This window comes from Schistocerca nitens, chromosome 1 (genome assembly GCF_023898315.1).
Source record: "Schistocerca nitens isolate TAMUIC-IGC-003100 chromosome 1, iqSchNite1.1, whole genome shotgun sequence".
NCBI lineage: Eukaryota > Metazoa > Arthropoda > Insecta > Orthoptera > Acrididae > Schistocerca > Schistocerca nitens.
In genome coordinates this window covers 454,548,369-454,575,714 of record NC_064614.1, presented here as the reverse complement: position 1 = coordinate 454,575,714, position 27,346 = coordinate 454,548,369, and the positions used below count along the sequence as shown (strand labels likewise).

At 39.1% G+C, this 27,346-nt stretch overlaps 1 protein-coding gene across 1 annotated transcript in view; it reads right to left on the bottom strand.

Annotated features, from left to right (window-relative positions):
• The window catches only part of LOC126251633 (glycolipid transfer protein), an 80,946-nt gene that overhangs the window by 16,477 nt on the left and 37,123 nt on the right, over positions 1-27,346 (bottom strand). The window contains exon 4 of the mRNA XM_049952182.1: positions 6,527-6,677. Coding sequence (XP_049808139.1) covers positions 6,527-6,677 — 151 coding nt within the window. The remainder of the gene's footprint in view (positions 1-6,526; positions 6,678-27,346) is intronic.

The window sequence follows — 27,346 nt, the reverse complement described above, 5'->3', positions numbered from 1 at the left end:
GACTTAATTCGACTACATTCCATTATCCTCGTTTTGCTTTTGTTGATATTCATCTTATATCCTCTTTTCAAGACCCTATCCATTCCGTTCAACTGCTCTTCCAAGTTCTTTGCTGTCTCTGGCAGAATTACAATGTCATCGGCGAGCCTCAAAGTTTTTATTTCTTCTCCATTGATTTTAATACCTACTCCGAATTTTTCTTTTGTGTCCTTCACTGCTTGCTCAATATACAGATTGAATAACATCGGAGAGAGACTACAACCCTGTCTCACTCCCTTCCCAACCACTGCTTCCCTTTCAAGTCCCTCGACTCTTATAACTGCCATCTGGTTTCTGTACAAATTGTAAATAGCCTTTCACTCCCTGTATTTGACCCCTGCCACCTTCTTAATTTGAAAGAGTATTCCAGTCAACATTGTCAAAAGCTTTCTCTAAGTCTACAAATGCTAGAAACGTAGGCTTGCCCTTCCTTAATCTAGCTTCTAGGATAAGTCGTAGGGTCAGTATTGCCTCACGTGTTCCAACATTTCTACGGAAGCCAAACTGATCTTCCCCGAGGTCGACTTCTACTAGTTTTTCCATTCGTCTGTGAAGAATTCGCGTTAGTATTTTGCAGCTGTGACTTATTAAACTGATAGTTCGGTAATTTTCACATCTGTCAACACCTGCTTTCTTTGGGATTGGAATTATTATATTCTTCTTGAAGTCTGAGGGTATTTTGCCTATTTCATACATCTTGCTCACCAGATGGTAGAGTTTTGTCAGGACTGGCTCTCCCAAGGCCATCAGTAGTTCTAATGGAATGTTGTCTACTCCCGGGGCCTTGTTTCGACTCAGGTCTTTCAGTGCTCTGTCAAACTCTTCATGCAGTATCGTATCTCCCATTTCATCTTCATCTACATCCTCTTCCATTTCCATAATATCGTACTCAAGTACATCGCCCTTGTATAGACCCTCTATATACTCCTTCCACCTTTCTGATTTCCCTTCTTTGCTTAGGACTGGGTTTCCATCTGATCTCTTGATATTCATACAAGTCGTTCTCTTATCTCCAAAGGTCTCTTTAATTTTCCTGTAGGCAGTATCTATCTTACCCCTAGTGAGATAAGCCTCTACATCCTTACATTTGTCCTCTAGCCATCCCTGCTTAGCCATTTTGCACTTCCTGTCGATCTCATTTTTGAGACGTTTGTATTCCTTTTTGCCTGCTTCATTTGATGCACTTTTATATTTTCTCCTTTCATCAATTAAATTCAATATTTTGTCTGTTACCCAAGGATTTCTATTAGCACTTGTCTTTTTACCTACTTGATCCTCTGCTGCCTTCACTACTTCATCCCTCAAAGCTACCCATTCTTCTTCTACTGTATTTCTTTCCCTAATTCCTGTCAATTGTTCCCTTATGCTCTCCCTGAAACTCTGTACAACCTCTGGTTCTTTCAGTTTATCCAGGTCCCATCTCCTTAAATTCCCACCTTTTTGCAGTTTATTCAGTTTTAATCTACAGATCATAACCAATAGATTTTGAACAGAGTCCACATCTGCCCTTGGAAATGTCTTACAATTTAAAACCTGGTTCCTAAATCTCTGTCTTACCATTATATAATCGATCTGAAACCTGTCAACCTTCTTTTATGATTCTTGAACCAAGTGTTAGCTATGATTAAGTTGTGTTCTGTGCAAAATTCTACCAGGCGGCTTCCTCTTTCATTTCTTAGCCCCAATCCATATTCACCGGTGTACTACATTTCCTTCTGTCCCTTTTCCTACTACCGAATTCCAGTCACCCATGACTATTAAATTTTCATCACCTTTCACTATCTGAATAATTTCTTTTATTTCATCATACATTTCTTCAATTTCTTCGTCATCTGCAGAGCTAGTTGGCATATAAACTTGTACTACTGTAGTAGGTGTGGGCTTCGTGTCTATCTTGGCCACAATAATGTGTTCACTATGCTGTTTGTAGTAGCTTACCCGCATTCCTATTTTTTATTCATTATTAAACCTACTCCTGCATTACCCCTATTTGATTTTCTGTTTATAACCCTGTAGTCACCTGACCAGAAGTCTTGTTCCTCCTGCCACCGAACTTCACTAATTCCCACTATATCTAACTTTAACCTATCCATTTCCCTTTTTAAATTTTCTAACCTACCTGCCCGATTAAGGGATCTGACATTCCACGCTCCGATCCATAGAACACCAGTTTCTTTCTCCTGATAACGACATCCTCTTGAGTAGTCCCTGCCCGGAGATCCGAATGGGGGACTATTTTACCTCCGAATATTTTACCCAAGAGGACGCCATCATCATTTAATCATACAGTAAAGCTGCATGCCCTCGGGAAAACTTACGGCCGTAGTTTCCCCTTGCTTTCAGCCGTTCGCAGTACCAGCACAGCCAGGCCGTTTTGGTTATTGTTACAAGGCCAGATCAGTCAATCGTCCAGACTGTTGCCCTTGCAACTACTGAAAAGGCTGCTGCCCCTCTTCAGGAACCACACGTTTGTCTGGCCTCTCAACAGATACCCCTCCGTTGTGGTTGCACCTACGGTATGGCTATCTGTATCGCTGAGGCACGCAAGCCTCCCCACCAACGGCAAGGTTCATGGTTCAAGGGGGGGGGGGTATAATTATTATGGTTTGCAATAAAGAATAAAATTATTACGATTTGTAATAAAGAATAAAAAAAATATCAGTACCTCCTCGTTGAAAGGCAGAACAATAGAGCAGGTACATATCCTATCACATTTATTCATTGTGCTGTGTGTGTTTGTTGTTGCCGTCTTTGACATTAAAATATTCTGAGACTGCTTTCTTCTTCCTCTTGTTTTAAGGAAGAAAAACAGTGAACAACCACAAAATCTTGTTGGAAAATCTCCAAAAGTATGGAATTAGAGGTACTGCATTAAAATGGTTCTCCTCATGCTTAACAAACTGGAAACAAAAAGTAGCAATAACACATGAACTAAAAGGCTAGCAAGAACAATAAAAAGTGAGTTCCTCAAGGATTCATTCTTGGACCTATCCTTTCCCTTCTACTAATAAATGACGTAGATCTAAGCACTGAATCACAGCTAAATACCTTGTTTGTGGATGACATTAAATCCTTCTTACAGGAAAACCCCAAGACAACTACAAACATAAATAAAGCTAGGACCACCTTAATGACTGATCTGAAGGAAATAAGCTAGTAATAAATACATTCAAATAATTTTTCTAAACATCTGTTTAAAGAGGGAAGCCTTCAATACCTCTGTGTCAAACTCCAGCAGCACACCCCCACAAAACAAAGTTTCTTGGCATATGGCTTCACAATGACTTTAAATGACAGACACACATAACAAAAACAAATGTGACACTGAAGAAAGTATGCTACAGCCTAGGTTTGCCACATCATTCGAGTTGTGCACTTTGCCCAGTTACACAGCATGGAATTATATTCTGGGATAGCCCAACTGGTAGCTAGTCATCATCTTGACCCAGAAAAGAGCTGTAAGAGCAACATAGCATGCATGACAAGCAGGTTCCTCTTTCAGAAGTCTTTGAGCCTCCCACTCCCCTATGTTTATATTCTAGAAACAGGTAAATATGTACAGAAACAATGTAAAAGAAAAAATGTACATGAACACAATACTAGGCAAAAAGACAAACTCTTATCTCTAGGCAGTCAGGACATCAACCTTTAAAACCTCTCCTAGAAATGGTGCTATAGAAATGTACAAAGGTTTGCTACACTAATTAAAAGTTGTTTTCTTGTTTTTACTGTTTTATAATTGCCGAAAGGCATTATTAGTAGAGACTGGATTATATGCATCATAAAAACCTTAAAATACACATGAACAAATAATAAAAAAAGTGGTAGTTACTGCGTGCATTATAAATCAAAGTCGAAACTGTCCATATCAATTATGAGAAAGAGCGCCCGGCCACACAAAAAATCAGTGCATTTAGAATGCTGATATCATTTTCTGAATATTTTCTGGTTAGGAAGGGGGCCTTTCTGGGATTATTTTCTAAAAATTTGCAAAATGGGGGACACATACCATGTTTCAAGAATTGTGCCTTCTTTGCTATTGTTGGTAACAAACGTATGCAATGCGAGTGAGTCGCAATGAAACAATCACATGTGCAGGACTAACTTCGAGATGTATCCCATGTGGAAGGGCACGCCCAAACACTCCATGATATTTTATTTAAAAAACAATGTACAATCTTGAATTTTTTTGAACAGCCTTAACTTTTATTTAATACTATTGGCCTGGGCCAAAGCATCATTTACAATTTATTTTACATTTTTTTCTGCTATTGTAAACATAAACGACCAAGTACACTTCTAAAATGTTCGGTAGTAGGATTGTCTTCAATCACTCAAAACATTTTTATAAGCAGAGACGAACCATTCTGCACCAACAGAGGTAACTGGGCAGTATTTGAATTTGGATGCTATGTTGGCACTTATTGTTTCTGGTAAAAGTGGACCTACCCCATTACTAAAACTATCAGTTTTGCACAAGGGTTCAATGCCTGGGTTATTGTTTAAAATGTTTTCAAACTTTTCTTTAAGTTTTTTTGGGAATATCTCTGGCAATGAAGAGTTCACTAGAAGAATGAATCTATTCAAGTTAATGAATAAAATTAAATGCCAAACCTTCAGTTTCAAGCTTTTTAATACTTGCAGTTATAGGGGAAAAATGAGTGCTAATCACAGCAATATTTTTTTTAATACCGGAATCATTAAAAGCTTCCTTGCACTGACAATCTGTCGTAGTCTCTATTGAAGTCGTTTACTACGCCTCTAATAGCCTCGAAATGTTCATTGTAAAACAACACAGCTTAGACCCACATACCCCAACGAGTTACCACTGCTTCAGAAGGTAAAGGCACATCTGGTAGTTTTTCATTGTAGGTCTTGATGTGAGCAGGAGCCTTTAGAAACACTTTCTTTGTGGATGAAATCAGTTTATTTACATTCACAAACATGGAACATACTTCTTCATCAAGGCAATGTACTCCATGAGCAAAGCACGTCACATGAACCATATTGGGTTAAAATATTAAGAGGGCTTTTCCTGCCTTGATCGTATAGGGAGCAGCATCTGAAATAAACACAAACACCCTTCACCTGCAGAAGATTCTGGAAATATTTTTGTAATACCCTCATTCACAAATCTGGCAATTGTAGAATGATTTACTTTTTCAAGTTCTTTGTAGGCTACTGAACAGGAAGAAGAAGGCTCTTCTTTTAAAGCACCAATAATTAAATTTGCAATGTAATGCCCACAAGAGTCTGTAGTTTCATTAACTGATTTCCAGATAATGCTGTCCTGGAGTTCACTTCATATTTCTTCAAGAACATTTACATAAATTGTCAGTATTTAATTTTTACGCAATGTCGATTCATCTGGTATATTGTGATTTAAGCAATATTTGTGGAGGAAGCCTTTGAGGATAGGGTTTGTAAGTTTGTGAAGAGGAATGTTGCTTGCAATGAATGCTTCACATAGATCCATGTTACCGCCTTTTTGGTTACCTTTGGATAAATCCCTTTTATTGCAACTTGCTGTTGTCAGAAGTTGTTGTTGTGCTTCTTTCTTTGCATTAGTGCGATATGAAGACTTGTTTTGACACGCTAGTCTATTTGAAACTTTTTTGAACGAAGCATTTTTCTCGCATGCTCGATAATATAAAATACATAAATGTTCCAGAATGGTCAGCTATCCATTAAACAACATTTCTTTTTTTGGGCAGCATGGTGCATGACACATTACATACTAATCATCATAAACACGTTCAACTGTGTACAAGTAAATAGAAAGCTAAACTGAAACAATGGATGTGCAGCTAAAAGCTTGCATAGTTTAACTTAATTGTCGCCAGTGCGTATGGTCCAGGGGCGTGGGTGCAGGAGGATTGACTCTGACTCTGCCTGCCTGCCTGCCTGCCTGTTTCTGTTCCTCTTTTGTAATAATTCCGCTAGGCAGTGGTCTCTCAGTTAGCGACTGCATGCAGTTTAGGTCGTGATCACTCTGTGAGACATCAAAACTAGATAGAGCTGGAGACCGCACATCTAAATTATTAAAATATTATAAATATAGAGTGAAAAAATGCATCGTCACTAGTCAAAATATATAATAACCAGTGAAAAGCAGCCAAATATGCAAATGCATATGCAACATACAAATGCATATAATCCGGTCTCTACTTATTAGATTCACTGCTTCTATTCAGTGGCAGAATATTTAGACTATGTGAAGTACAACAGACTTGAAGCAAGAATATGCAAAAACTGCTACTGCTCCAGAAGTGGATAATTTACTGCACAATTACAATACACACTGATGTAATATGCAACATGTGTGCATGCAAGTTACAGCCCACAATCTGTACAAATATACCGGATGAATAAAGTATTTGACTTTGAATAACAGACAACATGGAGAGGGGGGGGGGGGGGGAGGTTGAAGACAGCAAAATATATAAAGGACAAACTCAATTGTGAATTTTATTCACTTTCCACTTACTCCAAACACTTGTTGTGCCATCCAGCCATGATACCTTTTTAAGGTTTCTTCATAAGCCTTCTGTAAAAATAGTATGAGATCTTCAGTGTTTCCTCCTTTGCGAGCATCTTCTCGGATGCACTTAAAAAACGTATATACAAAATTCAGAGCTCTGCAAATTAAAAAGAAAAAATTGATTAAAATGGTAACGATTAACATCGCAAAATATGCAGATTCTTATCTATTATACATTTTGTCCAGTGAAAAATTTAAAGTTCTTGAATTTCTCAATGTTTTTATAAGCACATAAACATACATCCCCAAGCATCTTACGGGCTGCATTTCGAGTCACTAGGCTTATTCAACAATAGCTTCTCCACACACAAACCCTCTTATGAATTGCATTGCAGTCAACTGGAATTATAGCAGAAATAAGTATGACTCTACTATGAATGATTTAACCTTAATTGAGCACAGCAGCCAGATGTAAATTGCGAAGTCATGAAAACATTGTACAGCCTCCCTGGTAGATTAAAGGTATTGATAGAAAATAAGAGCAATATAATAGATCTTATGCTTAATTTAAGTACAAATTACATCAATTCACAAACACTGTTAACAGCATCATAAGACAGAGAAAATTTATTTTTATAATTCAGTTAGTACATCCCATACCAAAGTGAGGCAGCACCCTAGAAAGCACTAGTGGGTCTCTGAGAATACTATGGTATTTGGGATTGGGATGCAAGAATTGCTTTCACTTGGCTTTGCTTCTTTTATCAGCTATAGTGATTTTATATTCAGTGTTAAGTGTTTATTGTTCTCTAAGAGTTGCTTCAAACATTACAAATGCCATATTATCAGGTTGTGTTGGGACTGTTGGTAACACTGCAGACAGATACTATCTAACACACTAGCCAATAACTGTGCTGCATAGATGACAACAGAAGTAACAGTCTGTTCATTTGTCAGTACAAGAAGAGTGGATCTCTATGGGTAATAAGCTATGATTATAGTTCAGAGGTAGAAAACACTACTTACAGTAAGAGTACGTCATCTGTGTGTTTTAGCTCCAGTCCTCAACGGGAAGCTGCGTAGTAGAATTCTGTGCAGAGCACAGAAATAGAAATGTTTGGGGTGAGAAAATTCAAGTGTTTTCTACATTCCAGAAATTGGTGTGCGGATCTATGTGTGGAATAAATTGGACTGTGACCTCATTAGCACTATAAGAAGCCTACAGTTGTTATTTTTCCTGAGGATATGCAGCTCTACTTACAGTTTGTTGATGGCATCTTCATGGGTAAAAACCCCCATTCAGATCATAGCTTGGGGACAACAGACTACTTAGGAGGATGTTGTATCGCTGGGGGGGGGGGGGGGGGGGGGATGACATTCTACAGGTTGAAATGAGGAATGTTAGATCCCTCAGTTGTGTAGGTAGTTTAGAACATTTAAAAAGATAGGTTGAAGTTAGATATAGTGAAAATTAGTGAATCGTGGAATCATGGTAGCACGATAAATATGACTTTTGGTCAAGTGATTGCTGGTTTATCAACACAAAATCAAAGGGGTAATGCTGAAGTAGGTCTAATAATGAATAAGAATACAAGTACTGCTACTATGAGCAGTACAGTGAATGCATTATCATAGCCAAGATCGATAAAAAGTGAACACCTACTACAGTAGTACAAGTTTATATGCTGATCAGCTTCAAGTGAGATGAAAATTTGATTGTGATGAGAGGCTGGAATTTGACAGAAGGAACGGTTGAGAAGGAAAAACATAGTTAGTTTAGAGGAAAGAAAGGGGAAGCTGCCTCGTAGAATTCTGTGCAGAGCACAGTTTAATCATCGATAGTATTTGGTTTAAGGACCGTGAAATTTGATTGTAAACGTGAAAGAGACCTAGAGATACTGAAAGATTTCACACTGATTACTTATAATAGTAAGACAGAGATTTTGAAATCAGAATTTAAACTGTGAGGCTTCTCCTTAGGTCAGATGTGAGCTTGTCTGTAATTTACTGATTTACTGATTATGAGTTACAGATTAAAACTGAATAAATTGCAGAACGGTAGGAAATTAAATGGAGAGGACCTGAATAAAAATTGAAATAGCCAGAGGTTGACGAGTGTTCAAAGCTACCATAAGGCAACAATTAACAGCAACGGGGAAATAAATACAATGGAAAATGAATGAGTAGTTTTGAAAGATAAAATAATGAAAATAGTAAATGATCAAATAGGTAAAAAGACAAGGCCCAACACAAATCCTTGGATAACACATGAGGTATTAAATCTACTGATGAAAGGAGAAAGTACACACATGAAGTGAGCAAAAGGATAGACAGGTGACTAAAAACTGAGACCGAGAGGAAGTACAAAATGGCAGAGGTTGAATGTCTGGATGGGAAATGCTAGACCACAGAAGCATGTATGACTACAGGAATGACAGATCGTGCCTATAAAAAATGAAAGAGACCTTTGGAGAAATGAGAAGCATCTGTATGAATATTAAGAGCTTAGATGGCAAGCCCATACTAAGTAAAGAAGGGAAGGCTGGGAGGTGGAAGAAATATACAGAGGGTCTATATAAGGGAAACACACTCGAAGAAAATGTTAGAGAAAAAGAAGAAGAGCCAGATATAAAGGTAAAATGGGAGGTATGATACTGTGCAGCAAACCTGAAAAGGCACTGAAATATCGAAGTCCAAACAGGGCCTCTGGGGTAGATGATATTCCCCCAGAATTACTGAGATCCTTGGGAGAGCCAACCTTGACAAAATTATTTTGCCTGGTATGAAGAGACAGGGGAGGCTTGTGTGCCTGAGTGTGACAGATAGCCATAATGTAGGTGCAACCACAACGGAGGGGTATCTGTTGAGAGGCCACCCGTGTGGTTTATGAAGTGGGGCAGCAGCCTTTTCAATAGTTGCAGGGGCAACAGTCTGGATGAGTGACTAATCTGGCCTTGTAACATTAACCAAAGAGGCCTTGCTGTGCTGGTACTGCGAATAGCTGAAAGCAAGGGGAAACTACAGCCGTAATTTTCTCCAAGGGCATGCGCTTTACTGTATGGTTAAATGATGATGGCATCCTCTTGGATAAAATATTCTGGAGGTAAAATAGTCTACTATTCGGATCTCTGGGTGGGGACTACACAGGAGGACGTCATTATAAGGAGAAAAAAGAAAACTGGTGTTCTATGGATCGGAGCATGGAATGTCAGATCCCTTAATCGGGCAGGTAGGTTAGAAAATTTAAAAAGAGAAATGGATAGGTTAAAGCTAGATATAGTGAGAGTTAGTGAAGTTCAGTGGCAGGAGGAAGTACAAAATGGCAGAGGTTGAATGTCTGGATGGGAAATGCTAGACCACAGAAGCATGTATGACTACAGGAATGACAGATCGTGCCTATAAAAAATGAAAGAGACCTTTGGAGAAATGAGAAGCATCTGTATGAATATTAAGAGCTTAGATGGCAAGCCCATACTAAGTAAAGAAGGGAAGGCTGGGAGGTGGAAGAAATATACAGAGGGTCTATATAAGGGAAACACACTCGAAGAAAATGTTAGAGAAAAAGAAGAAGAGCCAGATATAAAGGTAAAATGGGAGGTATGATACTGTGCAGCAAACCTGAAAAGGCACTGAAATATCGAAGTCCAAACAGGGCCTCTGGGGTAGATGATATTCCCCCAGAATTACTGAGATCCTTGGGAGAGCCAACCTTGACAAAATTATTTTGCCTGGTATGAAGAGACAGGGGAGGCTTGCGTGCCTGAGTGTGACAGATAGCCATAATGTAGGTGCAACCACAACGGAGGGGTATCTGTTGAGAGGCCACCCGTGTGGTTTATGAAGAGGGGCAGCAGCCTTTTCAATAGTTGCAGGGGCAACAGTCTGGATGAGTGACTAATCTGGCCTTGTAACATTAACCAAAGAGGCCTTGCTGTGCTGGTACTGCGAATAGCTGAAAGCAAGGGGAAACTACAGCCGTAATTTTCTCCAAGGGCATGCGCTTTACTGTATGGTTAAATGATGATGGCATCCTCTTGGATAAAATATTCTGGAGGTAAAATAGTCTACTATTCGGATCTCTGGGTGGGGACTACACAGGAGGACGTCATTATAAGGAGAAAAAAGAAAACTGGTGTTCTATGGATCGGAGCATGGAATGTCAGATCCCTTAATCGGGCAGGTAGGTTAGAAAATTTAAAAAGAGAAATGGATAGGTTAAAGCTAGATATAGTGAGAGTTAGTGAAGTTCAGTGGCAGGAGGAACAAAACTTCTGGTCAAATGAATACAGGATTCGAAATACAAAATCAAATAGGGGTAATGCAAGAGTAGGTCTAATAATGAATAAAAAAATAGGAGTGCAAGTAAGCTACTACAAACAGCATAGTGAATGCATTATTATAGCAAAGATAGACATGAAGGCCATGCCCACCACAGTAGTACAAGTTTATATGCCAACTAGCTCCGTAGATGACGAAGAGATTGATGAAATGTATGATGAGATAAAAGAAATTATTCAGACAGTGAAAGGAGACGAAAAATGAATAGTCATGGGTGACTGGAATTCGGTAGTAGGAAAAGGAAGAGAAGGAAAAGTAGTATGTGAATACTGAATGGGGTAAGGAATGAAAGAGGCAGCCCCCTGGTAGAATTTTGCACAGAGCATAATTTAATCATAGCTAACACTTGGTTCAAGAATCATGAAAGAAGGTTGTGTACATGGAAGAGGCCTGGAGATACTCTAAGGTTTCAGATAGATTATATAATGGTAAGACACAGATTTAGGAACCAGGTGTTAAATTGTAAGACATTTCCAGGGGCAGATGTGGACTCTGACCAACATTTATTGGTTATTAACTGTAGATTAAAACTGAAGAAACCGCAAAAAGGTGAGAATTTGAGGAGATGGGACTTGGATAAACTGAAAGAACCAGAGGTTGTAGAGAGCTTCAGAGTGAGCATTAGGGAACGACTGACAAGAACAGGGGAAAGAAATACAGTAGAAGACGAATGGGTAGCTTTGAGACTGAAATAGTGAAGGCACCAGAGGATCAAGTAGGTAAAAAGACGAGGGCTAATAGAAATCACTGGGTAATAGAAGAAATATTGAATTGAATTGATGAAAGGAGAAAATATAAAGTGCAGTAAATGAAGCAAGCAAAAAGGAATATGAACGTCTCAAAAATGAGATCGACAGGAAGTCAAAATGGCTGCGCAGGGATGGCTAGAGGGCAAATGTAAGGATGTAGAGGCATATATCACTAGAGGTAAGATAGATACTGCCTACAGGAAAATTAGAGAGACCTATTGCGAAAAAGAACGACTTGCATGAATATCAAGAGATCAGACGGAAACCCAGTTCTAAGCAAAGAAGGAAATTGAGGAACAGTAGGAAATTAAATGAAGAGGACCTGAATAAAAATTGAAATAGCCAGAGGTTGACAAGTGATCAAAGATCACCTATACAAGGGCGATGTACTTATAGACAATATTATGTAAATGGAAGAGGACACAGATGAAGATGAAATGGGAAATATGATACTGCGTGAAGAGTTTGTCAGAGCACTGAAAGACCTAAGTTGAAACAAGGCCCCCGGGAGTAGGCAACATTCCATTACAACTACTGATAGCCTTGGGAGAGCCAGCCCTGACAAAACTCTACCATCTGGTGAGCAAGATGTATGAGACAGACTTCAAGAAGAATATAATAATTCCAATCCCAAAGAAAGCAAGTGTTGACAGATGTGAAAATTACCGAACTATTAGTTTAGTAAGTCACGGCTGCAAAATACTATCACAACTTCTTTATAGACGACTGGAAAAACTGGTAGAAGCTGACCTGGGGGAAGATTAGTTTGTATTTAGAAATGAACATATGAGGCTATGACTTAACTTAGAAGATAGATTAAGGAAAGGCAAACCTACATTTCTAGCATTTGTAGACTTAGATAAATTTGTTGACAATGTTGACTGGAATTCTCTCTTTCAAATTCTGAAGGTGGCAGGGGTCAAATACAGGGAGCAAAAGGCTATTTACAATTTGTACAGAAACCAGATGGCAGTTATACGAGTCGAGGGCCACGAAAGGGAAGCAGTGGTTGGGAAGGGAGTGAGACAGGGTTGTAGCCTATCCTCGATGTTATTCAATCTGTATATTGAGCAAGCAGTAAAGGAAACAAAAGAAAAATTTGGAATAGGAATTTAAATCCATGGAGAAGAAATAAAAACTTTGAGGTTTGCTGATGACAACGTAATTCTGTCAGTAACAGCAAAGTACCTGGAAGAGCAGCTGAACGGAATGGGCAGTGTCCTGAAAGGCGGGTATAAGATGAACATCAACAAAAGCAAAATGAGGATAATGGAATGTAGTCGAATTAAATCGGGAGATGCCGAGGGAATTAGATTAGGAAATGAGACACTTGAAGTTGTAGATGGGTTTTCTATTTGGGGAGCAAAATAACTGATGATGGTCGAAGTAGAGAGGATATAAAATGTAGACTGGCAATGGCAAGGAAAGTGTTTCCGAAGAAGAGAAATTTGTTAACTTCGAGTATAGATTTGTGTCAGGAAGTTGTTTCTGAAAGTTTTTGTATGGGGTGTAACCATGTATGGAAGTGAAACGTGGACGATAAATAGTTTGGACAAGAAGAGAATAGAAGCTTTCGAAATGTGATGCTACATAAGAATGCTGAAGATTAGATGGGTAGATCAAATAACTAAAGAGGAGGTACTGAATAGAATTGGGGAGAATAGAAATTTGTGGTACAACTTGACTAGAAGAAGGGATCGGTTGGTAGGACATGTTCTGAGGCATCAAGGGATCACCAATTTAGTATTGCAGGGCAGAGTGGAGGGTAAAACTCGTAGAGGGAGACCAAGAGATGAATATACTAAGTAGATTCAGAAGGATGTAGGTTGCATTAGGTACTGGGAGATGATGAAGCTTGCACAGGATAGAGTAGCATGGAGAGCTGCATTTAACCAGTCTCTGGACTCAAGACCACAACAACTACAACAACAACAACAACAACAACAATGAAGAGACAGGCAAAGTGCCCTCAGACTTGGAGAAGGAGGTAATAATTCCTATTCCAAAGAAGGCAGATGCTGACAGATGTAAATATTACTAAACTATAAGTTCAATAAGTTATATTTGCAAAATACTGACAGGGATTATTTACTGAAGAATGGAAAAACTGGTAGAGGCCAAACACAGGGAAGAGCAGTTTGGATTCTGAAGTAATGTAAGAACATATAAGGCAATACTGGCCCTAGGACTTGCCTTTAGAAGCTAAGCTAGGGAGAGGTAAACCGAAGTTTATAGCATTTGTTGATTAAAAGACAGGAATTATAGGGAAGTCAAGGCAAAGACGCTGCAGGAAACATGGAGGAGAAAAAAAAGATTGTCGGATGGACTGATTCAGCATACAGAGCAGTCAAAAGACACATTCAGTGAAATGAAAAGCAAAGCTGGCAAAATTGAGTTCAATGGGAATTGTGTTATTAAATGCAGGGGGCCTTTGTGAGGGGAAGACTTCTCTAATGACAGAAGAAAAAGAGGGAGTCTATATGGGATCCATCAGGGATCCAATATTAGAGTCACACTTTAACAGAAATTTAAACAATGGAAAATCCAGGATGAAATGTAACAATACCAGAGAAGGGAAGTTGCTACTCACCATTTAGCGGAGATGGCACAATAAAAAGATTCACACAATCATAACTTTCGGCCATTAAGGCCTTTGTCAGCAGTAGGCACACATGCACATGCACACACACACATGCACATGCACACACGCGCGCGCGCGCACACACACACACACACACACACACACACACACACACACACACACACACACACACACACACACACACACACCACACCCCACACGCGCGCGCAACTTGCACACACGTCTGCAGTCTCAGAGACTGCAGGTGTGTGTGTGTGTGTGTGTGTGTGTGTGTGTGTGTGTTTGTACTGCTGACAAAGGCCTTAATGGCCGAAAGCTATGATTGTGTGAATCTTTTTAACAGAAATTTAGAAGACTTGCAATCAAGTTAGATAGAAAGGATAAATAACATTCCTTCTGACTTTATAAAATCAAGCAACTATTCAAGTTAGTGTGTATAATGTATGCGACTGGAGACATAACATCCAACTGTTGGAAAAATATCATCCATGCAATACCAAAGGCAGACAAGTGAGAACTATTGCAAAATCAATTTAAAATGTGTCCAAGTTGCTGAATGGAAAAGAAAATTAAGGATATGTTAGATGACAATCAGTTTGGTTTCAGGAAAGATAAAAGAAGCACAGGGGCAGTTCTTATGAAGTGTCTGATACTAAAAGCAGGGCTTTACTCGACACACATTCATAGGATTGTCTACCAGGAAAAAGTGTTCTACAATGTGAAATGATGCAAGATGTTCCAAATTTTGAGAATAATCTGAGTAAAAGGGAAAAGTGGATAGTACAGTACATATACAAGAACCAAGAGGGAATAATAATGAGACTGGAAGACCAAGGATGATGTGATCGGATTGAAAATGGTGTAAGACAGGGATGCAGTCTTTTGCCCCTACTGCTCAATTTATACATAAAAGAAACAATGACAGAAATAAAAGAAAAGTTCAGGAGTGAAATTAAGATTCAGGATGAAAGGATATTAACTGTAAAATTTGCAGATGACATTGCTATACTCAGTGAAGAACTGCAAGACCTGTTGAATGAACTGAAGTCTAATGAGCACATACTATAGATTAAGTGTGAACTGAAGAAAAACTACTGCAATTAGGCATAGGAGGAATGAGATTAGTGGTAATCTTTATCGCCAACATTAATGATCATGACGTAAATGAAGTTAAGGAATTCTACTACCTTCGAAGCAAACTAACTTATGGCAGATAAAGCAAGAAAGACACAAAAGGCAGACTCACAGATAAAGAAGGCATTCCTGGCCAAGACAAGTCTGCTAGTGTGAAACATAGTCCTTAATTTGCGAAGAAATTTCTGAGAATGTTGGTTTGGAGTACAGCATTGTATGATAGTAAATCGTGGACTGTGGGAGGAAAAGAAGAGATGGCTCTGAGCACTATGGGACTTAACTTCTCAGGTCATCAGACCGCTAGAACTTAGAACTACGTAAACCTAACTAACCTAAGGACATCACACATATCCATGCTCGAGGCAGGATTTGAACCTGCGACTGTAGTGCCTAGAACCGCTCGGCCACGCCGGCCAGCGGAAAAGAAGAGAATCTGAATGTTTGAGATGTGGTGCAATGGAAGGATGTTGAAAATTACGCACACTGATAATATAAGGGATGAGTAGGTTCTCCACAGAACCAATAAAGAGAGGAAAATGTGGAAAACATGACACAAAGTAGTGACAGGGTGATTGAACACATCTTACATCAGGGAATAATTTCCATGGTACTACAGGGAACTATAGAGGGTAAAAAATGTAGGGGAAGACAGAGATGGAATATAGCCAACAAATAATCGATGACATAGGTGCAAGTGCTACCCTAAGATGAAGAAGTTGGCACAAGAAAGGAATTTGTAGCAGGCCACATTGAACCATTCGGAAGACTAATGATTAAAAAAGAAAGAAAGACTGAGAGAGAGCTTTTGACAATGCTGACTAGAATACAACACTGTTTGAAATGCTGAAGGTGGTAGGGACGAATTACAGGGACCAGTAAGGTGTCTACATTTTGTACAGGAACTAGATTCCAGTTGTGACAGTCAAGGAACATGAAATTGAGATGGTCTTTGTGAAGGAAATGAGACAGGGTTGTAGCCTATCCCTGATTTTATTTACTCTGTACATTGAGAAAGCAAAAAAGGATGCCAAGAGAAATGTGGAAAGGGAGCAGAGAGGGTAAATAAACTCTTTGAGGTTAGTCAGTGATATTGTAAACTTGTCAGAGGCAGAAAATGACTTGGAGGAAGAGCAGTGGAAAGGAATGGGTTGTGCCATAATAAGAGGTTATAAAATAAAAGTAAAAGAATGGCAATGGAATGTAGTCTAAGTAAATAAGCTGATGCTGAAAGGATATAAAGTGCAGATAGGCAATAACAAGAAAAACATTTCTGAAAAAGAGAAATTTGTTAAATTTGTGGTAAGGTCTTATGGGACCAAACTGCTGATGTCATCGGTGCCTAAGCTTACACATTACTATTTGATGTTACAAATTGATATCTGATGTTAACAAATTTCTGCATCAGAGGTTCAAGACCTTCCTCGGGCGTGTGGAAAGCCTTTTCTGAAGCTATTTGTATGGAGTGTGGCCTTGTACAGAAGTGAAACTTGGACAAGCAGTTGGGACAAGAGGAGAATAAAAGCTTTTGACTTATTGTGCTACCTAAGAATACTATATTAAAGTAGATGGATAGGTGAAGTAACTAATGGTTAGGTACTGAATAGAATTGGGGAGAGCAGAAATTTATGGCTCAGCTTGGCTACAAAAAGGCATCAATTTATAGGACACATCCCCACCCTGAGGCATCAAGGAATAGTAAACTTGGTAATGGAAATAAATTTTGGAGGGGGCAGGAGGGGATGGGTGTGGATGCTGTGGAGTGAGGCCAAGATTTGACTGTACTAAGCAGCTTCAAATGGATATATGTTACAGCAGTTATGAAGGATGAAGATGCTTGCTCAGGATAGACTAGTGTGGAGACGTGTATCAAACTAGTCTTTGGACTAAAAAGACAACAACAAATAATAATATTCACTCTACTCTTACAGTTTGTAGATTACTGTTATTTGATAATTACCAATGTAACCATGGAAATATGTCACTTAAATGTGTACATGCACAAACAGAATATAGCAGTTTAATAATTGTAACTTGTTTGTACAATTGCTTCATTTTGTTAGTGTATATTTTGACTCCTTCCACATCCACAAAGCTTTTCCTTCATGGTAGGATGTATGTAGATGACAGATGAATGACGTTGCGGTCTGAAATTTGCTAAATTCTTCTTATGCTGGTATGCATTATGTGGGCTGCCAATACAATCAAACAAATCGTCCCCATATTTCAGAACTACATATTTGCTGGTCCTGAGACAGACCTGTGTGCAATACTGTCCTTAGTTCATATAGTCATTGAAATTCTGTTATAAAGGACAACTTTAAGGAACATATTATGAGATGAGATCCACATTAATAATGATAAGCTACTGTTATTTGGTTTCTGGTGTTACATGTCACTTCAGCCAGAAGAGTGATGTGTATTTCTGCTTATATAAGTCTGCAGGCTCTGTTGTCACTGAAGTTAAAATCTTCTGGGTTATTAGGCTGCGTCTTGTTTCTTCTAAAATGTTCAATGTTTTGACCCCTCTGCTGGGATCTTCCTCAGGATGGATCTTTTGGTGTCCACTACTGCTAGAAAACTCTTCTAGCAGTAGTGGACACCAAAAGATCCTGAGGAAGATCTCAGCAGAGGGGTCAAACGTCGAACATTTTAGAACAAACATGACGCGGCCTAATAACCCAGAAGATTTTAACTATTTCTACTTACATCTACAGCAACACTCAGCTAACCATCATGAGGTGCATGGCAGATAATACATCCCATTGTACCAGTTATTAGGGTTTCTTCCTGTTCCATTGTAAGCAAAAACTGATGCAAACATTGAAAAAATCGGTAAACTTGTTCGACACTTTCCTTGTCAACTCCTGTTAACTCAGACACTGCTCTGATTGTTAAACGGCGATCTTGTCAAACAAGTTTACCAATTTTTTCGATGTTTGCATCAGTTTTTGCTGACAATGGTCTGCCAGTGCGAGTGTCATCACTGGTGTCTTCGCGGCCATCTTTAAATCGTTTAAACCACTCAAACACTTGTGTTCGAGATAAACAATCATCGCCGTAAACTTGTTGTAACATTACAAACGTTTCACTTGCAGATTTTCCTAGTTTGAAACAAAATTTGATGTTAACACGCTGTTCTTTCTGTACACTCAACATTTTCCGACGCACAGACAAAACGTCAACTACTTAAAACAGACGCCACGGGCAGACTGAGTGCAGGAGGCAGATGAAACTCGAGCAGTAGGCGGAGCGAGAGTCACGTGACAGGCCACGCGACTTTCAGCCTTATTGCATTCGTTTTATTGTTTCACCAGTACTAGTCCGGTTTTTTTCTAGCCACACCTCGTATTTGTATGAGTCGGCTGATTCCAACAGTGACTCATTGATATTATACTCAAAGGATACTACATTTTGTGAAGTGCACAATTTTACATTTCTGAACATTAAAAACAAGTTGCCAATCCTTGCACCACTTTGAAACCTTATCAAGATCTGACTGAATATTTACGCAGCTTCATTCAGGCAGTACTGCATCATAGAAAACTGTATCATCTGCAAAAGGCCTGCAAGGTCACTGATACAGAACATAAAGGGCAAGGGTCCTAACACTTCCCTGGGGCACACCTGAAGTTACTTCTGCATCTTATGTTGACTCCATCCAATAAAACATGCTGTGTCCTCCCTACCAAAAAGTCCTCAATCCATTCACAAATTTCACTTGATACCTTATATGATAATACTTTTGACCATAAACGTAGTGTAGTACTGAGTCAAATGCTTTTTGGAAACCAAGAAATACTGCATATACTTGACTGCCTTGGCCCAATGATCAATATTTTCAGAATCCATGGTGGCTGGGATTGAGCAGGTCATTCAGTTCAAAGTACCTCATTATGTTTGAACTCTGGATGTGTTCAAACATTCTACAACAAATTGATATTGGATGGTACTTTTGTTGACCACCTCTATTACCCTTGTTTTGTTTTGTTTTAGGGCACAAAAACAACTGGGGTCATACACACCCACGTCAAAACTTTAGAACTTGAAGACAGAGAGGTGTTAAAAACAACTATACGTCAATGCCAACTGACATAATAGAAGACAGCTAAAATCAGGCACGTGGAAAAAGAGCTAAAAAAGAACGCCATACAGAAACGGAGGTCCAAAACTAAAAATTAAATGGCCTTCGCCATATTGCTTTGGCAGATAAAAAGTAAAACACGGTCAACATCCCGCACGTCATTTGCTAATACGGCTGATAACTCAGACAGCAAACTCAAACGGGAACATAAAAGTTCAAAAAATGGACATTCCATCAGGGAGTGGTGGACAGTTAAAACTTGTGCACAATGTGTACAAAGTGGTGGGGTAGAGCCACTTAGCACATGACGATGGCTAAAAAGGCAGTGCCCAATATGTAGTCAAGTTAAAATACCTCCTCCCAGCGGTAGGGCTGAGAGGACGTCATCCAAGCCACTGGGAGAGGCTTAATAAGCCGAAGCTTATTCCCGTGAAGGGAGGACCATTGGCGATGCCGATGGCAACACAGAGATCATTGGAGGGTATATAGGTAATTGCGGGCTGAGGTACTAAGATCGCAGCTTTGGCAACAGACTCGTTACCTGCCATACTGACATGACCAGGAACTCACACAAACATCACACTGGCTCCACCAGGAGTGAGTAGTTGACAGTTTTCCTGGACCCGCTGCACTAAGGGATGGGCGGTGTACAGTGCACATAGACTATGAAGGGCACTGAGTGAGTCTGAGCAGAGGACACAATTGAAAACGCTGTGTCGCCAGATGTACTCCGTGGCCTAATACAAGGCAAAGAGCTTGGTTGTAAATACTGAGGAGTGTGCAGGAAGCCGATATCGAAAGACATGGGTGCCAATGACGAAGGCACACCCGACCCCCGGTCAGTCCGAAAGACATTAGTGTATACAAAGGTACTATTGCAAAGTTCCATGCGAAGGTCATGAAACTGAAGGCAATAGACCAAGGCAGAGTAGTGTTCTTAGGAAGCAAATGAAGGCCAAGGTTAACAAGGGCTGCTTCATGAAGCCAAGGTGGCGAATGGTTCACACACACCGGGAAAGGTGCAGATAGTGTGAAGTTAAGCCGCCGTAGCAAGTGCCGAAAGCGGACTCCAGGAGGTAACAGAGAAGAAGGACGAGCCCCATACTGATGAGCAAAGGAATCATCAAAGGAGGAGGCATAGGATGGGTGGCCACGCATGGCAGACAAACGGCATAAAATGAACAGCAAGAGGTTAGACATGCAGCACGGAAGGGGAAAAAATGCTGCAAAGGCTGGGGCCCCACGGTAGCCAAGCAGGAACAACACCCGCCAAAGAATGGTGAGGGCCCAGGGGGAGGGGGGAGGGGGAGTATTACCCTTGTTGTAGACAAGTGTGACCTGTGCTTTTCTTTTTTTCAAGAGCTGGGCATGTTTTTTTGTTCAAGGTATATACAACAGACTATAGTTAGAAGAGGGGCTAACTCAGAAGCAAATTCAGTATAAAATCTGATAGGGATTCCATCAGACCCAGGAGCTTTGTTCAGTTTTAATGATTTCAGCTGTTTCTCAACACCACTGACACTAATACTTATTTCATTCATCTTTTCAGTGGTAAGAGAATTAAATTGGGGCAGTTCTGGGTTTTTCTTTGTAAAGCCGCATTTGAAAATGAAGTTAAGCAATTCAGCTTTTGCTTTGCTAGCTGAGTTTCAGTTCCTGTCTCATTTGCTAGGGACTGGCACTAACTTTGGTGCCACTAACAGCCTTTACATACAATCAGAATCCTCCATCTTCTTCTTACCGACAAATTATATTCATGTATGAGAAATTATAAAACAAGTTATTTTTAGAGACACTGTTGTGTGAATTTATTGTTTTACCTGTGTATGGAAAATCATGCTGAGGAACAATGTCTTCAAGATGAGATGGCAATAACAGTAACTTCAGGAGAGGAAGCACCCACATGGAAGTATATATGAGCTCCTTGCATCGCCAGCTTAAAATGGAGAGGTGTGATATCCCCTGGGTATATACAAAAAATGCTGCCAATGGTTATGCTGAATATGAACGAATGAACTATGAACTGAAGTTTCACTCTCGATGCATCATTCTGCATATAAAGTTGCCTGTCATGGTTTTCAAGTTGGTGGACATTCTGAATAGATGTCTGATGTCATCTGAAGGTTAGTGCACATGACTGTGGAAGATGTCCACATACTCATTCAAGAAAAGTAGAAGTTGCTGTATTATAGTTCCTTCCAGCAAGAAGAGGACATTGAGGAGACAAAGTCTACTACCACTACAGTTAAAGTAAAAGCAGAACAATATTGAATCTCCAATGAATCAAGTACATTCAATCCAACTGGTAAATTACATTTTTGGTGACCATGGTAGGACTTGAACCTTTGTGAATTTGTAGAATGACGCCTACAAGGCCTCAAGTGGTCATATTTCTTCACGTTTTGTTTTTGGTAGAACATTACTCCACTACTACTTTTCTGCATACAGTGAAACCCTGCTGTTACATTTTTCAAGCGACTTAAAAAAAAATGATATAAAATGCAGGAAATGTAAAATGTGGAAATAACTTTGTAACCAGTAAAATTCACAAATAGGACCCCCTTCCAGTTTCGTATACATTATTTATGATATATGTGTGTAACAGAGTTCAAAATACTCGTTAGGGACTAGGTTAGTATCCAATAATGGTTATCCTAATTTTCCACTACGTAACTGGAACTGTTAAACTGTCTGGGAAGTAGAACCATTTGACTTAGTTTAATTCATTATAACTGATGTCTTTGGAAAGCCCGAAATTGTGTCATTCATAATTTAAATAATGAAACATACATATTATTTCCTGCTTACCATGATGCTTTCCAAGATTTTAAACACACACACACACACACACACACACACACACACAAGAAATACATACGTAAATATTTGCACTTGGCAACGAGGATAATTTCTCAAAACGCATTTTGCTAAGCATAAAAAACTACTTAACCGTTGCAGTGTTTCGTTATTTAAACTGGAAACAAAAGTGTCAACCAGCACTACAAGTGGTCAAACAATGAAAAACATGAAATGTCCTTTCGAGCTGACAAGACGAGCGCAACAATCACAAAGTTGCACATGCACAGTAGACTGAAAACTGTTGTGAACGAACTTAGTATATCGATTTCACAATACTGTTTCTGGTTGCTTACGTAAACATGCCAAAATCGATTCTGGAAATCTGTTCCTAGCTGCCTGTTATCCACATCCACAACTGATTTTTGCTCCCACGTAAATGCACAACAATTTTTGAAATGTACTTAGATTGTCAGTTCATGTCTTGTTTTCAAAATATCGGCTTATATGGATGGGGTGACTTATTGTGCATTGAAGGTGAAGCAGAATTATTGGACTGAGCATGAAACTGTCTACCTCTAACATTTACCTGAAGAGAAATAACGATTGTGCTGACGAAATCAAAAACTGCAACAGCTGTTTTCCAGATGTCATAACTAACTGGGATAGCAAATCCGCTTCAGACCTTGACATGTAAACATGATAGCAAAAAACGGTTTCCAAAATTTGGTTTTAATCTTTTGGAAAATGTGGCGCATGTAGACATAGTGAGTCACTCCATTACACCAAGCAGAGGTTGTTCCAACTTTTACAGATTCAGATTCTTTGAATAGAGTATCCTGGTTTCAAGAAACTTAACCACGTGACATTTCTATACACTGTTTAAAGGCCAACGTCATGCCTGCATCATTTTATGTTAATTACATCAGTTTTTTGTCCACGAACATTGTTTCATAAAGCGTAGGTCATGGAAAAATTATAGATATGTTAATGCAAATTTGGGTGCGCATTAACATTGTGAGCATAGGAAATTTGACGGGAGTGATAAAAATTGTTGCAAATAGTCGGGAAACGTTAATTCTGGGAATATAAAAGTGGGGTTCTACCATACTTTAATTACATTTTCTCTAACTATCTCAACTGGAGGAAGTAATCAGGTTGGATGTGCATAGAGACATATTGGCAGAGTCAACAGTGGTTTATCACTTTCAATGTGAGAAATATAAGAGCAATTACACTTCCAGTGTAAAAAGCTTAGATACAAAATAGTTTTGTCTAGAGCAACATATAGAAGCATGTGCCTGTCAACTTAAACTGAAGGAGGGCTCTTTTATAATTGTAACAGTATATAGGTCCCCTTCAGGAAACTTTCATTTATTCCTGGAAAACTTGGATGCCTTGTTGTGCTATCTGTCAGATAGGGGAAAGCAAATTATTATTTGTGGGGACTTCAATGTTGATTCACTGAAAGAGCGTACTAGGAAGAATGACCTGGAAGTCTTGCTCAGTTCTTTCCTATTCGGGTAGTAAAGGACAGCAGCACAGTGATAGATAACACTTATAGACCAAGATAAGTTTAAAAACATAAATTCTTGCCCTGTTGAGAATGGCCTTTCTGATCATGGTGCTCAGCTAGTTACAGTATATGACATAGCTCCATTCAGTAATTCGAAACTACCCTCCAAAGTTGCACATGTAATTAATGACTCAACAATTAGAAATTTCAGATAAAACAGTTAGACTGGGATGAGGTGTACAAGGAACCCAATGCTAATTTAAAATATAACTTATTGCACGATACACTTTTAAGAGAATTTGAAAACTGTTTCCCCAAGAAAGTAATTAAATCTAATTATAAGGATCCAGGCAAAAAAACCTTGGCTTACTAAAGGAATAAAAATATCTTGTAACCACAAAAGATAACTGTATCTAACAACAAGAAAGAGTAATGACCCAGAAACAGCCAAATATTATAAAAATTACTGTGCTACATTAAGAAAGGTTACTGAAAAGTCCAGAAGCATGTGTGTCATGTCTGAGATTAATACCTCTGATAACAAAATCAAAACAATTTGGAATATTATTACAAAGGAGGCAGGGCAACCAAGAGTACAGGATGACGGCATTACCATCAAAGCGAATGGAAACTTGACAAACAACAAGCTGGAAGTCGAAAACCTTTTGAATAAACATTTTTTAAATGTTGTAGAGAAAATAGGATCTAAATGTTCATTAGAAGAAGCAAGGCAGTTAATGGAAGAGGCCTTACCAACACCATTTGATACAATTGAAATTCCACCCACCTCTCCTTCTGAAATTAGGAAGATAATAAACTCTCTTGAGAATAAAAGCTCACATGGAATTGATGGCATTTCCAGCAGGATAATAAAAGCTTGTTCCCAAGAGATAAGTGGGATTCTTAGCCACATATGTAATAGCTCTCTGAAGCAGGGTATTTTCCCAGATAGACTGAAGTATGCCATTGTTAAACCACTGCATAAAAAAGGGGATACATCTGATGTCAACAACTACTGCCCAATCTCTCTTCTGACTGCCTTATCCAAAATTCTTGAAAAAGTAATGTATTGTAGAGTAGCTTCACACCTTTGTAATATGAAATATTAGATGCTCTGAGTAATCGGAAGTCACCCGTTGGGATTTTTTGTGATCTCTCAAAGGCTTTGATTGTGTAAATCATGAATACTTTTAGATAAGCTCAAGTACTGTGGTATGAATGGGACAGTGCTCAAATGGTTTAAATCATACCTAACTGGAAGAGAGCAGAAAGTTGAAATAAGCAGTTCACATAATATGCAAAAAACTGGCAATTTTTCAAACTGGGGAATAATCAAGAATGGGGTGCGCCACAAGGCTTGGTCTTGCATCCTCTTCTGTTTCCTAATATATATTAAGGGGAGACGGTGGCAGAAATAATGAAAAATTTACAAATTATTTTTATTTGCTTATTTGATAGTAAATATAATTGAGATTATTACCCCAAATTTTTTCCTTTAAATTCAAACTACAAATGGCATAAAAAAATTAAAACCCTAAGCAGTGTAATGCACCAAGCCCACTTTTCAATGTACCAAATGGAGGAAAAATTTTATTGCAGAATTTGGCCTGTGAACCTAGAAAATATAGCTTTAGAAGGCTATGATTTTTTTTGTGTACATAACAGCAGTGTTGTAAAGAAGGCTGTGGAGCCATTTTCTGGTTCAGTCAGGGTGGTGTATTTTCTGGTTCAATCAGTGTGGTATAGAAGGCTGTGGAGTGTTGTAAACAAGTTTTGTGGTGTTCAGTGGAATTCAAGTGACGCTTGATTTATTGTGCCATTCTTTGTGCAAGGTTGAATCTGTTGATCCCTTTTTACAATGCCTGGGCCTGGTAAAGTATTTAAAAATATAGTAAGTCCCATATTTCCAATATAAAGCGAAAAACTGACATTGAGGTTAGGGCCGTGCCTGCAGATGCAAACATTAGCTTGTCTCCAAGTGCATCTAAAATAAAACTTGGGACAGGGATTGTGTCAGAAGAAACAAATCATGACCGAAATACAGGTTTCAGAATTGTGGATCTGGAAATGGTGGCAGAAGCACTTAGAAAAGCCTGCAAGTGCTCTGTTTGTGGAGGAAATGTGGATTTGGTTGATGATGGAAAGAGAGAAGGTTTGGTTTGCACATTGCACATTTTGTGTCAAAACTGTGATGCTGACAGACCATTCAAGACATCAAAGTTCAGTTATAGAATCTAGGAAGCCAATATGCGATTTGCTTATGGACTAAGATGTATAGGGATTGGAAGAGATGGTGGAAACTTTTATGTGGTATTATGAACATGCCTGGTCCTCCCCAAAAATTTTCTGCAATGAATACTGCTCTCCTCAATGCAGTTGCAGAAGTAAGTGAAGAGAGCAGGAAAATGGCAGTCCTGGGGGCAATTCAAGAAAATTGTGAAGCAACTAATAGCAATGATATAGCAGTTTCCTGTGACAGTTCCTGGATGAAGAGGGGGCATACTTCACTGCATGGAGTCTCAACAATCATTAGTGTCGACACTGGAAAAGTATTAGACTTAGAGGTGATGTCTAAATATTGTTCTGCATGTTCCTTGCACAAGAAATATACTGATGCAGGTAAAGAAACAGAATGGCAAGAAGCCCATAATGCTGTCTGTAGCAGAAATTATGCAGCCTCCAGTGGTGGGATGGAAGCTGCAGGTATGAAATTCATTTTCCATAGATCTTTGCAAAAATATGGAGTAAGATACATACAGTATTTAGGAGATAGAGACTCTAGTGCTTTCAAGAATGTAGTTGAAAGTCGGCCCTATGGAAAAGATTGCACTATTGAGAAACTAGAGTGCTTAGGCCATATTCAGAAGAGGATGGGTGGACGACTTTGAAGACTTGTTGCAGACAATAAAGGCAAGCTACTAGAGGATGGGAAGCCACTGGGAGGTAAAAACAGACAAACAAAGAAGAGAATTGACAGCCTACAAGTCTATTATGGGGCTGCAATTAGAAGTAACCTCACAAGCTTGGACAGTATGAGGAAAGCAGTATGGGCCATTTGGTTTCATTACTTGTCGACAGACACTGTACCTCAACATGGCCTCTGTTCTAATGAATGGTGCAAATTTTTGAAAAGTAAGGAAAGTGGGGGAAGCTTATGCCCACAAAAATAACCTTCCCTATGAGGTTTCAATGGCCATTAAACCAACTTTTAGAGCACTGGCTTCACCAGAACTGCTAGAAAAATGTCTGCATGGGAAAACACAGAACCCAAATGAAAGTTTCAATGCTCTTATTTGGAAAAGATGTCCAAAGACTGTGCTTGTTTCCAATTTGGTGGTGAAGATTTCTGCTTTGGAAGCTGCAGCAGTGTTTAATGATGGGAATGTGGCAAGACTTCGCATCCTCAGTAAGTTGGGCTTTACACCTGGAGTCTTCACTGAGCAGATACTGCAGATCATCGATAAGCAAAGAATCGCGAAGGCGGAGACTTCAGTCCAGAACATATAAAAAATTGTTAGGCAAAGGAGCAGAGAAGCTAAAAGAGCTGTAGAGGATGATGAGGAAGAAATGGAATATGGATATGGGCAGTTTTAGCTAAGGTATGATAGAC